At 46.3% G+C, this 12,767-nt stretch overlaps 3 protein-coding genes across 3 annotated transcripts; 2 read left to right on the forward strand and 1 right to left on the reverse strand.

The window, feature by feature from the left end:
* Window positions 1-489: 489 nt before the first annotated feature.
* On the forward strand, window positions 490-853 carry NECHADRAFT_55916 (uncharacterized protein; the record flags this gene model as incomplete). Its single annotated transcript, XM_003039542.1, has 2 exons — window positions 490-684; window positions 737-853. Coding segments are annotated over 2 exons (312 nt in total), but the record flags the coding sequence as incomplete, so codon positions are not given.
* Window positions 854-2,685: 1,832 nt separating this feature from the next.
* On the reverse strand, window positions 2,686-3,282 carry NECHADRAFT_123039 (uncharacterized protein; the record flags this gene model as incomplete). The annotated part of the gene is made up of 1 exon (XM_003039545.1): window positions 2,686-3,282. The coding sequence occupies one exon, from the start codon at window positions 3,280-3,282 to the stop codon at window positions 2,686-2,688; it is 597 nt and encodes a 198-aa protein (XP_003039591.1).
* A 3,555-nt stretch (window positions 3,283-6,837) lies between these two features.
* On the forward strand, window positions 6,838-7,130 carry NECHADRAFT_19779 (uncharacterized protein; the record flags this gene model as incomplete). The annotated part of the gene is made up of 2 exons (XM_003039543.1): window positions 6,838-6,878; window positions 6,935-7,130. Coding segments are annotated over 2 exons (237 nt in total), but the record flags the coding sequence as incomplete, so codon positions are not given.
* Between the last annotated feature and the right edge of the window lie 5,637 nt (window positions 7,131-12,767).

The following is a 12,767-nucleotide window of genomic DNA, read 5'->3' on the forward strand; positions in this document are numbered from 1 at the left end:
GCCGGATCTCGGCCTCGACGTTCCTGTGCCCTAATTTGCTGTAACCTGGGATCATTCAAATCCTTCGTCTGGAAACGAGAGCGGCTAAGAGCATCATCGCCCGGAAGCACAACGTCATTTCCGACTCTCCCGTCCTAAAGCCGCGGCTCTCCCCCTGGACTACTCCCTGTATAATACGACCTGTTCTCTTTGTCACCGGTACGGGCCAGGCATATTATCTGACCCTTGCGACCAGCATCACGTCTCCTGAACCTGAGCATGCCCCTATTGGAAGGCTTGACGCTTCACCGATCTATTTAAGAGCTTCAACGCATTCAATCACCTGCAACCACGGCTCTTAGAGCGGATATCTAAGCATTTATAATGGAACTTCTAGAACTTGTCGAGAACGAACCTACGGCCCACCCATTCCGGTGCAACTGGGAAGAATGCATCAAGGCTCGTGTACTTCTTCCTCTTTGAGCCTTTTGGAGGCTGATACTTCGGATACAGAGCTTCAACCGCAAGTCTGACCTGCAGAGGCATTACCGAATTCACACGAATGAGCGTCCTTACGCTTGCACAATCCCTAGTTGTGGCAAGAGCTTCATTCAACGAAGTGCCCTGACTGTCCATGTCCGAACGCACACTGGTGAAAAGCCTCACCAGTGTCAATACATTGGCTGTGGAAAGCGCTTCTCCGACGTGAGTAGTTCGTAGAGCTGGAAATCCCTCCCGCAATTAACCAGTTCAATAGTCTTCCAGTCTCGCCCGACACCGCCGAATCCACACTGGAGAGCGCCCTTACAAGTGTGGCCACAATGGCTGCTTGAAGAGGTCAGCAATTTGGCCCTTGCTAAAGCCCTCCGGCTAACGAAGGAGCAGTTGCTGCACGAAGACCACGATGGCCAAGCATCAGCGTAGATCGCACCAGAAAGGAATAGACCCCCACAATCCTTTAGACAACTGCTCGTCAGACTCCAACTCTAATAAATTCCCGTCAACTCCTCAGACCCCCTCGATAACTTGGTCTCCTCTAATAGCCGTCAAATCGTCAATACCCCAGGGCGCGTTGCATCGTGCCAGTTCCTACCCTGACTTCGGACAGCAAATGCATGATTACCCTCTTCAGCACCACCAGCAATACGTTGGCCGCCAAACAGTCCGCTCCAATGTTCCTCCCAAGTTCTATTCGCACACGGTTGGTGAACAGCAAGTCGGCATGCATATAATCCTTCGAACAGCGAGTATTCCTCGACAAGCCCGTTATATTACTGACAAGAGCAACCCTGCCTTGTCCCAGTACCAGCTTGCTCAGCAGCAGGTTGAGCGACCTCCCATCGAGATGCCATACTCGACCTCAGGCATGGCGGCGAAGCCGTTTATCCAAAGCAATCCCAGTGCTTTTTCGGCTGCCTCTGTGCAGAGCACCCTGGTGCAGGATAGCGGCTTCTCCCCACCCCAACAGCAACAGCTACCTTCGTACACCATCCAGGCTGCTTCCCCCGTCGACTCTCATCAGAGATTGCCCACCTACTCTCAACCGACGCATCAGGCCATGTCTCAGGCTCAGCGGGCCATCACTGCCCAGGCACGGCAGCAAAGCCCAGTTTCCGCGACCAATAACTACCCTCAGCCGACTTGTCAGCCTCAGGAGGAACTTTGGCCTCGATACCAACCCCCGACCAAGGTGACCACCATTGGCCAGTTGCCCGCCTATGGCACTGCTGTCTATGACTTTTGTGGTCCAAAGATCGAGTTTGACGATTCCATCATGCAATTGCCTAGCAGCAGACTCAAGACCATCTAAAACCCCTCGATAGCGTGCTACAAAGGCATAATTGCATGCGTTGGTTCCCAATTGAGCCTATCTCTGTATCAGGATCATACCCAGGATGGACCAGGCAAATATTATCCCGTTTTTTAATTTTATTTCTTTCACTTTTATTGGATATATCACTTGGGATAGCTGTACGGGAACAAATGCGAGCAGATAACCAAGACGCTGCCAGGAGGGCGCCGAAATCATTGCGGATTGGATGGGACTTACTACATCCCGACTTGGAAGCATTTCTCGGCGTGCTTGCGCTGTTACCCAGGCCTAGATGATAAAACAATATTGCGGGAGTGGAAGATGATGTGTTGTTGTGGAAAGGTCTAAGTTACATGTACCTGGGAGGAGCTATGCTCCTCACGTAGTATCCACATCCCAGCCACCAGCGAACCATCTTAGGGTCTCAACACAGTGGGATGCGACCAAGATTCCACAAATGGTAACGTCTCCTCGCTGGGCAGTACTGTTAGGACGTCACTGCGTGCACGAGCCTGATTTGTTGCCTTTGATCAATTATAATACGCACCCCTCTTTGGCTAAGCCAGTTAACCGGCTATAGCCCCAACTGCGGGTTGGTCCTCGAAAATGACACAGGCTCTATAAAGGCAGCTGGTGCACATGTTTGGTTGTCATTGTACGTTGAATGTAAAGATATTTCTGATTTCGCCGGGCTCTAGTATAATACATCTCCCAGATTTGGCTCGGTACAACCTCTCTAACATAGTTTTCTAGCTAACCGTCGACAGCCTCTGTTCTAATCGTCGATAACTTGACAGTTTGTGTGGCATCCTTCCCATACAAACTTACCGCTGGGGAGCTGTCAGCACAAATACTATTGGTAGGCCGGCGCAATCCCACGGATAACAAGCCACCTAACAGAATTGTCTGCCGTTCTGATCCTGCACCATAAAGCCAGACACGCCAAACTTGTCAGAGATCGTTCCCGCCGCGTCCAGGAAAGTCAACGGCGCCGGAGCTCCAGCCTGCGGGTTATTCGCGGCCTGCAATAGATTGAATCCCTTGCTATTCGCCAAGTCGTACTTAAGCGTCACGTCAGTCGGCAGGTTGGGACTGCTGTACAGAGTGCACGACCGCTTGCCACCATCCTCCGGCATGAAGGTATGCTTCCATACCCAGTTCGTGCACTTGGTGGGTTCCTCTAAACACTTGGCGGCGCAGTCGCAGGCGGTCTTGAAGCCGTCCTTGAAGAAGAAGTGTTGCTCCGTGACGACGCCTGTCATATCGATACTCTGGTAGTACCGGACGCAGCCGCCGTCATCATTGGGAGCCTGAAGGTTGGGGAAGCGGTTCTTGGTGATCTTGCCCTTGCAGATCGCCCAGTCCGAGTAGCGGTCAAAGTCTGGGAAGATGTCGCCGTCTGAGTCGCAGTAGCCACGGGAGTTGTTGAGGGGAATCGCCAAGGTGGTGGAGGCGAGGAGGGCAGAGAGAGCAGCGGTGGTGAAATACATTTTATCGGGTGGCTTAAGCTGATGAGTGAAGATAAAGGCGGTTGAGTGAGTTTGTTCTGTTAAGCAAGTGATTGATAGTAGTGATGGTGATGAGGATTGGGACTTCTTGCTGGGATCTTGACGACCGTTATATACACTTCTGAATTGGCTAATAGGCATAGCTAAATTGTTTTGGTCTGGAGAATATTGGTAACGCCTCCAGCCACAAAGTGATAATCAGAGCCCGGAGGCTCCATGATCCGGCTATGAAGACCTATGCGGCTATGCCCTGGCCTATCAAAGAGCGAGGAGGACATTCAGAAGGGGCTTTAGCCATACTAGTTAGGCCAGGTTCTTACTAAGCGCTGGAGTAGACGAGAAATCTATTTTAACTAGGCCAGCCTCTTCCTGGAATAGCCTGTTGAGGCTCAAGCCTGCCGTTGACAACCGGATGGCTAGGCAGCACACCTCTTCAGAATTCTTGATGAGGCCGCAGCATCGATGTGGCTGGGTATTGAAAACTCCAAAAATAGAGACCGATGTTCTAGATCCCAAGCCACGGCACCACAACGGGATCCGGACACGTCCACGTCAGCCCCGAATGATTGCGTCACCATGAATCAGTCTACTTCGAGCTGCAATACAGCAGCAGTTTGCAGCGCCACAAGCCTCTTCAGTAAGGCCAAGCGGACAGCTCAGTGTCCTTTAAATGCTAGACCGCTTAGTGCGAGGTACTCATCATGGCGACCCCTTGTTCCGGATTCTACGAGTACTGGCGCCGGGGTTCTGCTTAAACTAGTGGCCCAGCAGCCCTACGATTATGTTCAACCATAATCGCTCTACCCTCTCACCTGTTAGTCCTTTCTCTCAGACCAAACCTGCCATAATGTTCTCGGCTGCGGGTTGAAAGTCATGCCACAGTTCGCCCTCCCGTACCGCCAACTAATAGGGCGGCCGGTCATCATCGTCCTGGCTTTCCACCCGCTACCAAATGCACATTATTGTCTTCCAATATCCCTTGTATTGTTCCCATGAATAGTCCTCCAATCTGCTGCCGAATGTCTTGTTCGGCTTCGCATAGGTCTCTTTCCGGTCGATCTCGTATAGCGTGGCCAGTCCAACTGTGGTTTGGGTTTCTGCTGCCTGTGCTGGATCGGCCGGCCTCTCGAACGTCTCACAAATCACTCGTAGCAAGGGTTCGTCGTTCTGTACTAGGGCTTTTAGCGAGAGTAACTCTTTCCTCGCCTTGAATTGTCTCGATTGGGAAGAAAGCTGATGTGGCCTAGCCTAGGCCAACCTCAATACTGGAGCCATGCCCTTCATTGAGCTGCATTTCCGGAACTGCTAGTTAATGGGGGGTACCTTACCGTTGGCCAATACCATAGAACGAAATCAAAAGTCGCCATGTGTCGCCCCAATGCCCATAGGTTATTTTGGGACAAGGGAAGATGATTACTACGGTGGCGCCTTGGAGAAGTAAATAACCTACACGTAAGGCTGCACATCCGTAATAACATGTATGCATCGAAACCTATCTCCTTGTCCAAAACCTCTAGCTTGACTCTTTGTCTATACTATATAACGGAAGATTACCGCGGATCTCTTGTTTATATTGGATTATATCATACTTAAATGCCCACGTCTGTACTCCCTTGATCTCAGCAATGGCTAGACGGTGGGGAGAACTCTGAAAATGGTTTTTGATACGCCGCCGAGTTACCATGATCAGATAAGAGTCGCAATCGAGAAGCCGGTATTCCGGCACGTGTACGAAGTAATCCATTGCGTATAGCTTTGGAGAACCAAAGATAAAAATTCCGTACCTAACTTACCCTGACTTCTCAGTATCAGTAACTCATCTAACCCCTTATTTCATGTTTACTTTCTTCAAGCTGAACATGACGAGACTGATGGTCTGCAGCCACCTCTGGGCCTGTTGTTGTGTCACACAGGGATGGTGAGTGCGCTTGATAACAGGTAGTTCTTGTTATCGATATTGTAATTATTCTTAGTTAAGTTTTTCCTAATCTCCATAAGAGCCCCTTTGGGGCATTATATCTTTGAATAATCCCTCAGCACATTCTCGATTAAGAATCGCATCATTGCCTTCTCACCGTCTACAATATAGAACAACCTAGTTTACTATATATATATATATATAGATATCTATATATAAGTTATCTAACTAATTAAAGTCATAGTAGCATAGCAAATATAGAAAGAATAAGTGAAATGTGATATAATTAGGACCTTTGGCCCTCGCGAAGATAAAATACGGCATATCTTCTAGTTATGACGGAATTAATCGGGGCCGCTTTGGATCTAAATCCGCGCGATCTAAGGTCAGGTAAACGTCTATAGAAATATTCTGACTATACTAAGGAGCAAAATAAAACCAAATCCCGTAGACTATTATTATAAGAGAAGTCATAAAACCTAAGATACTATTAATATTAAATAAAATAACTAGAGGAGTCTATTATGAATGTTCAATATGGAAATAAGCCTACTTAGGCTTGCCTTTAAATTATCGAGGTATATAGCTAGAGAATAGCTCTTGCTATTAAGGAGGGCCTAGGCTTAGTATCTTACTATAAGTTTGTGATTTAAGAAAATGCTATTTATTAAGTATATAAGGCATATTGCGAGGGAATAGCTTTATAATCCTACAATAATTAGATATTCCCTTAGCTTTTATATGCGCTATTAGAGATTCTTAATACTCCCTAGCGCTATAACTATAGATTCTAATAAAATATTACTAAATAAACTTCTCTATAGCGTATTATAAATTATTCTAAGTATTATTATAAAGAAGATCTACTTATATTTTAGTATAGACCTCTAGACTCTTAGACTCTATATAATCTTTATGCTTCTTAGCATTATAGGCGTTAATTAGTTCTTCGTCGTAATAGGCTAGATTAGTATTGATTATGCCTAGATTATTATCTTCTTAACTAGGAGTAATAAAAATATCCTTGGAAGAGCTTTTATTAGATCTAAACTCCCTAGTATTAGCTAATAAACCATTCTTTAGTCTCATCTATATATTCTCTGTCATAGACTTAACTATTCGAGATGACTTAGCCCGATGATTTGTGGTCTTAATATCTTATTTCGCCCTTTATCGCTGCCGCTATCTCCGGGTATGTTCCGTTTGTAGGCGACGTCGACGTAGCGCAGCGGGGTCATGTTCGTCCACAAATCGGAACTCCATTGTTAAATATCTACTGACTCCACTTGAGAAATGAGGAATTGAGGTCTTGGGGGTGTGAAAGCGTGCTAACCAAATTAGGAAAATATAACGCTCACACCAAAAGCTTACTAACCCAGAATAGGAAATTGTAACGCTCTACCGCGCTCTGTTCTCCGTGTTAAGATCCATTGTTTAACGGATCAATGGCTATTCCGATCTATTGGTGGCGAGGATGTGGATGTCTTCTTGTCAATAGTTTCCGGTGGTTAACACCAATCTTTCTTCTTCTTCAATTAACACAACATGCTCATTTCAACATGAACAACTTGCAGCTCCTCATCGGAGCCTGCTTCGTGCCGCGCGTCACCGCGGATGCCGGCGATGATTTCTCCAACCCCCTGTTCACCGACCTAGCTCCGTACGTGTCGCAGTTGGCCTGGTGCCACCCGTGTACTGACGGGACGTTGCATCTAGGCTGCTGGCCCTCTTCGGGGAAAGGGTCACCATGCAGCTCATGAGCAAAGCTATGGGCTGGGCCGACAATGTGATTCTGGCAGTGGGCCCGCTGGGCAAAATCACCGGTATCGTCGGCGCCATCAGGATCAGATGTCCGTCGTGGTTCAGAGCCGTCATTGGTAGAGCGAGGGAGAGCCGTGCTGTCCCCGTTCCGGCCACTGTTTCGTTAGCGTACCGGCACGTCGCTTTTATTCTACAGCCAGCTTTCACGTGTCCTTCGTGTTCTTGTACTGGCAATGTCGAGATAATAGAGCTTCTTCTCGCTCCAGGCGCTACCGCCGAGAAGCGATGTCATGCCGGCCGAAGTCCAATGTGCTGGTCGCGGCGCGCCGGCAACATTCTGCAAGGATTTTAACGCTCTAGCTCAGAACTTACATATTATTAGTGGACACGAAGCTTTTAAGCGTCCTTCCCTTTGCATTTGATAGCTAAACTTTCGGCATCTCTACTTCATAGACCAGTAGGACGGCTGAAGTCTTGGGCGCTTTGCTATTGATACACGCAATCGCCTCAAGCGTTACAAGCCGCTTGGCTTCAGCCGTAGGCAATCCTAAAACGGAAGAAGGGGTTGTTTGCCCTAGAGAGGACAGCTTTCGTTGGAGCCTGGTCCATATCGGAGGCAGGGCATTGTGAAGAAACACCAGTCGTTGAAACGTGTGAGGACAGGATACGGTTTGTCTGTAGAGGCTGAAGGGAGATGCTAGAAGTGTCGATTATGGCGTAGAACCTCGCCTTGAGGTCTCTCAACCTCTTGGGTCCCGTACCTGTCTCGAAAAAAGAAGCCGTCCCATCGGTTCGCAGCCAAAACTCCACCCGCTATGTGGGCTGTCGCGTCGTCGATGCCTCCGTCGTCGAGTGCCCGTAGCGAGAGCAGGACGTGGCTTTTGCCATCGCCGCTATCGTAGCTGGCATGGACAAAGTCGATAAACCTGGCTTGTGGGCATTCGTGCTGCCGAAGATAAGTCGTGCCTCTTCAATAGGGTCGCGAAGCATCTTTGTTCATGATGGTATCATGGTGGGGTTGGTGTAGTTACGTTGCTCCGGAAACGGCCTACCCAGGCCTGTACTATTGAGAAATAACAAACCGACGTATTCAGGGTTCACCTGGGGGAGGCACCACAATATTTCCAGAGTCGCACAGTTCATAGGTCTCCAGGATGCCTGCAGGTAAAATTCTGCCTTCTTACAACCACTTTCCTCGGCTCCCCCCAAACATTTAGCCACAAAGATAGAGAGGGCGTCGCGTCTGCGCTCTAAAACCTAATCCCCCTAACGTAACGCTAGCTCCTGTCGCATCCTGGACAAGACGAGAACACTCAGCGACGATAAATGTCCGAATTAGACTAAGTCTATGGCCCTTACTTAAGAGAGCCAAAGATTAACCTTAAATAGTGCATTGTCGGTTGCCGACCGGGACAAAGTCGAAGCTCTTAATGGCGTCACAATGGACGACGGTGATTAAGAGGAAGGTGACGACGAATTCGAGGATGAATTGTGAGTTGCTTGTCTGCAACGAGCTTTCATAAGTTACTTACGTCTTAGTTTTATTGTAGAGGCGATTAAGAACTACATCATCGACAACGATGTGAGCATGCTGCGTACGACTTGGCCGCGTATATGGCTGATATCTTTCTAGGGTATTCTTAAATTTCTGGTTAAGTGGGAAGGGTTCGATAGTAAGAAAGACTGGACGTGGGAACCCGAGGATAATCTGAAGTATGTACTAGGTACCTCTGCTTTATTCTGTAGTTTTCTAATTAGCATATTGTCTTAAGGGTATCGGGAGACGAGATTCTTAATGAATATTATAGTAAGATTGGTGGAAGGGCTAAGATCTTCGAGGAATTATCCAGAGCTGCTAAAACTAAAAAAAGAAGACGGGCGACGAATAATACCTCCGGCATAATGCCTAAGTAATTGCAACTAAAGGAGGCGTATATTGCCGATGAGACTTTATCTGTAACTATAAAGCAGTGGAGCCCTCCTTTAGGGTCGTGGGAGGATGAGATTGAGACGATCGGCCTATTATGAAGATGTCTTTGTAAGTGATGGCTGCACCGTAGCAAGTCAGAAGACGGCTATTTGCTATCTTGCCGCAGTTATAGCTATCGGAGTCCAGTATAACGGCGATGACTTCGACGTCGGCATAGATAGAGTATTTTATAATATGGCAAGGCACTTCTTCGAGAACCTAATAGAGGAGTAACTACTCGACGCAATTAAGGCCTACGCGCTACTAGCTATATATAACATTATAAATATGGCGCCGGTGTCATTCGCTTATATTAGTTTGTGGTTTTATGATGCCCTGGTATGTTTACTTGGCTATTAGACTGACTTTATTCTTATAGACATCGGCCTAAGCGTGTCTAAGAGGCATAGCCTTAACGAGAGGTTTTATTATCATCTAGGTCTCTCTTATTATAAATAGATTAATTATCGAAGAATATAGAGAACTTTAATATTTCTTTTAAGGTAAGCTTACTCTTATTAATCTCGCTGATATTTACTTATCTTACTTAGCTAGCTATCTTTGACTCTTAGATATATTAAAGGCGGCGATATATCTTTCCGGGAATTAGTTCTAGTATTATACTAATATCATTCTTTTATAATTAGGCAAGGCTCTAATATGAGTATAGTTAGTAGACGTAGAAGGTGATTATTTATCTGAAGTTAGCCATAATAAGCCAGCCTATGAACCGCATCTCTTCTATCTCTAATAGCCATAGTCGTCTAAATAGAGATAACTAAGATCTCTCTTCTAAATACCGATATTCTATAGATATATCTTTTATCTAAGGAAATAACCTACTAAGTAATATATTCTATTAATAAAGACCTTTAGGACTAGCATGATCTGCTTCCTAGCTAGATATATCTCCCTAATCTCTGCCGCGAAGATATTCCTATTGAAGCTCGGCGGTCTATCTTAGCTACCTATCTCCTCTATCTCGGCACTCATATGCTACTATATCGCCGCATTGCCTTATAATTTATTTGGTCTTCCGTAGTAGACGATGGGAGCAATGTTGTGAGGGAGTGTTATGAGGATAAGTTTCTTAACTATGCAGATTAAGCCGTAATAGCCGCGAGATAGTTAGCATAGATCCTAGGCCTATTGTAAGCTAAAAGGGGAATCTTTAAAAGGTATTGATTTATTATGTATATCTCTGCCCGCTTTCTTTATGCTTTATCTGATAGGTCTAATATTATATGTTTTTAGTTTCTAGTCGTATACCTCCTGTGTCGTGCTCCTATATTGCGTCGCCTAAAAGTAGATATATTACTTTTCTCGGTCTTTATGGGAAGATAACCTTATATAAGCCCGCATCTGCCTTAATATGCTCTCTTTTTATAGCACTCTTGACTTAGTGGCACTTAAATTTCGAGACTGCGTCGTCTTTATCCACGATAAACTAACGTCATATATCTTACCCTAGGTAAGTATTAGTACGCCTTAGAACCTATCGTCCCTCGGCTATATACTTAGAGTTCTAATAACCGCCGATCTTAACCGCGTTAATTTATCCCTGAAGCTCCTGATAATACTATGCTAGCCATTTAGTAATATTAATAGCAAGTGTGGCTCGAGTGGCAATCCTAGTAAGCTATGGCCAACAATGCTAGGGCAATTAAAGAAGCTATAGCCGGGCAAGGAAATAAACTAGAGGCTTAAGAGCTGCCTCCTATTTTAGTGGAACCCCCGGGATCTCGGCATTGGCGCATCGGTATTATTGGAGGGCGATAATTGGTTTATAGGGAGTGATCAGCCGAGTAGATGGATTGGGGTCGGGGGCGAAGATGGGTGGGAAGAGCTGAACTTATTGGCTAGCTAAATGGCAGTAATCTGATGAGCTGTTGTCTATATCGGTATTGCCCTAATAATCGATTGCTCTTACGTGTCGCCCGTAATGATTTTCGATCTGGCATCGCTCATAGGCGTGACGGCGTGACCTGCTCTTTTGCACCTCAATCCCGGTATTACTCGCTGGGTGTTGTCATGGTAGGGGGCTAGTCCTCTCAGAGAACCGATATGAGACCGGCATCCAAATCCCCGACCAGAAGCGTCAACGGCAAACTTATTCCAACACCTACGGGCTGAGGAACTAACTCTTAGCACCCATTACATCGTCGGCGACTCTATCCTTCTCTGACGGCGACTTTAGCTGCCTCTTACTCCTAACTCGACGAATAGTATGGTTAAAAATCTCTATTACGCGCCGGGATAGATGGTTCTAAGGTGAGTCTATGGCGTCTCCTAGAAATTAAAGACGTATACAACTAGGAGCCTCGCCCTTATCTCTCCAAGTAAAAGTTAGTAGCCCCGAGTCATTAATTCCTCGGACTTTTCGCCGCTGGTCCCGTCCTAACACTGGCGGTGATGGATTCCGCCGAATTTTGCTGCTGATTTTCCTCTAACCGCTACCTTCTCTATCGCTTGGTGGCTCCGGCGAGCCATTAGAGTTTAGAAACCTAGTTAAGATTGAGCCCTCTAAGAGTTCTCGGATGATTTTTACGGTATTATTTAATTCTGATGGATGTGGGGAAAGTTGGGTAGGCCGAGCTTCGAGAAGCCGAGCCCGAATGTCAGATGGAAGGTTGAGCTCGCGATCGCCGTCTGGAAGGATATAGGTAGTGAGAAGATCCTCCTATTGGTCTTGTAGGTAATCGTAATGGTGCCTTAGGGATTCTTTGGGTATTCGCTTGTTGTCGGCTATTTCTGCGTAGTAAGCTCGGTACTTCGAGGTATCTTCGAGGAATTGGATGGTTTCTAGACAGTGACTTTTTGAGAGATAGGCTGTTATATCGCGTAAGTTCTATGGACCCGGAGATAAATAAGAAATGACGTTATCTAATGATGATATTATAAGGAAACGTTGTCAGAATAGCGAGAGCCTGTCATCTAACGCGGTCATGCCTTGGGCTCCCTTCTTATAACAAAGGTGATGGACATCCTTTTGCCATTTGGCTCCCCACATTTTCGTCTCTGTGGGCTGTGCTCCCAATCTCATGACCTAAATTTCGGGCGAAACACTCCAGGTCATTTGATTGGACGTTCGCCCTTAGTTTTTTTCGGGCAAGAAGCTCCGGCCTGTTTGATTGGATAATGTGCCGGAAAATCATAAGCGAAGATCGATAAGAGATTGAATCGAGTCACAAAAAAAAACGCACGGTACCGAGTAACTATTAAGAAGGGTTAAGACCGCGAAGGTTGATTGGACCAATAACGTGTGCTGTTACACACAAGTGTGTTAACACCACCCTTGAGCAGCTGGGGTGGGGGGGTCGATGTGGCTGTAGGCACTTTACCCCGCACTATTCGCGCAAGTTAAGCGTATCATTTGACATTCACTTTAGAAGCTTCTCTCGAGGAATTGTCTGGAGTGGATTGTTGGGTGCATCTGCTGAGTGAAGTTGAAATGTTCCCATGAAAACTTTTACGTAAGAGCCTTTGGATCTTGCGCTTATATATAAGTAAATGCTTTATTGGTATTATTATCGGCGAATACTTAGCGAATATATAGCTTGAAGCTATCCTCTTTAAATATGTGCACTAAAGGCTTAGGCTTAGGCTTGGGACTTGGACTAAGCCGCCATAGAATCCTGCCTAGCTAGCGCATCGATCCAGGTCAGATAAATCTAGGCGTTATCTACATACTTAGTGGCGTATATATATAAGCCGATAGTCATGATCGGTCATATTGCGTCACTAGTGCCATAACTTCCGCTAATAGAATCCCCCGGGAAAGAGATTGACCTCTTATGATAAGTACGCATATATGATTAA

This window comes from Fusarium vanettenii (assembly GCF_000151355.1).
Source record: "Fusarium vanettenii 77-13-4 unplaced genomic scaffold NECHAsca_93_unmapped, whole genome shotgun sequence".
NCBI lineage: Eukaryota > Fungi > Ascomycota > Sordariomycetes > Hypocreales > Nectriaceae > Fusarium > Fusarium vanettenii.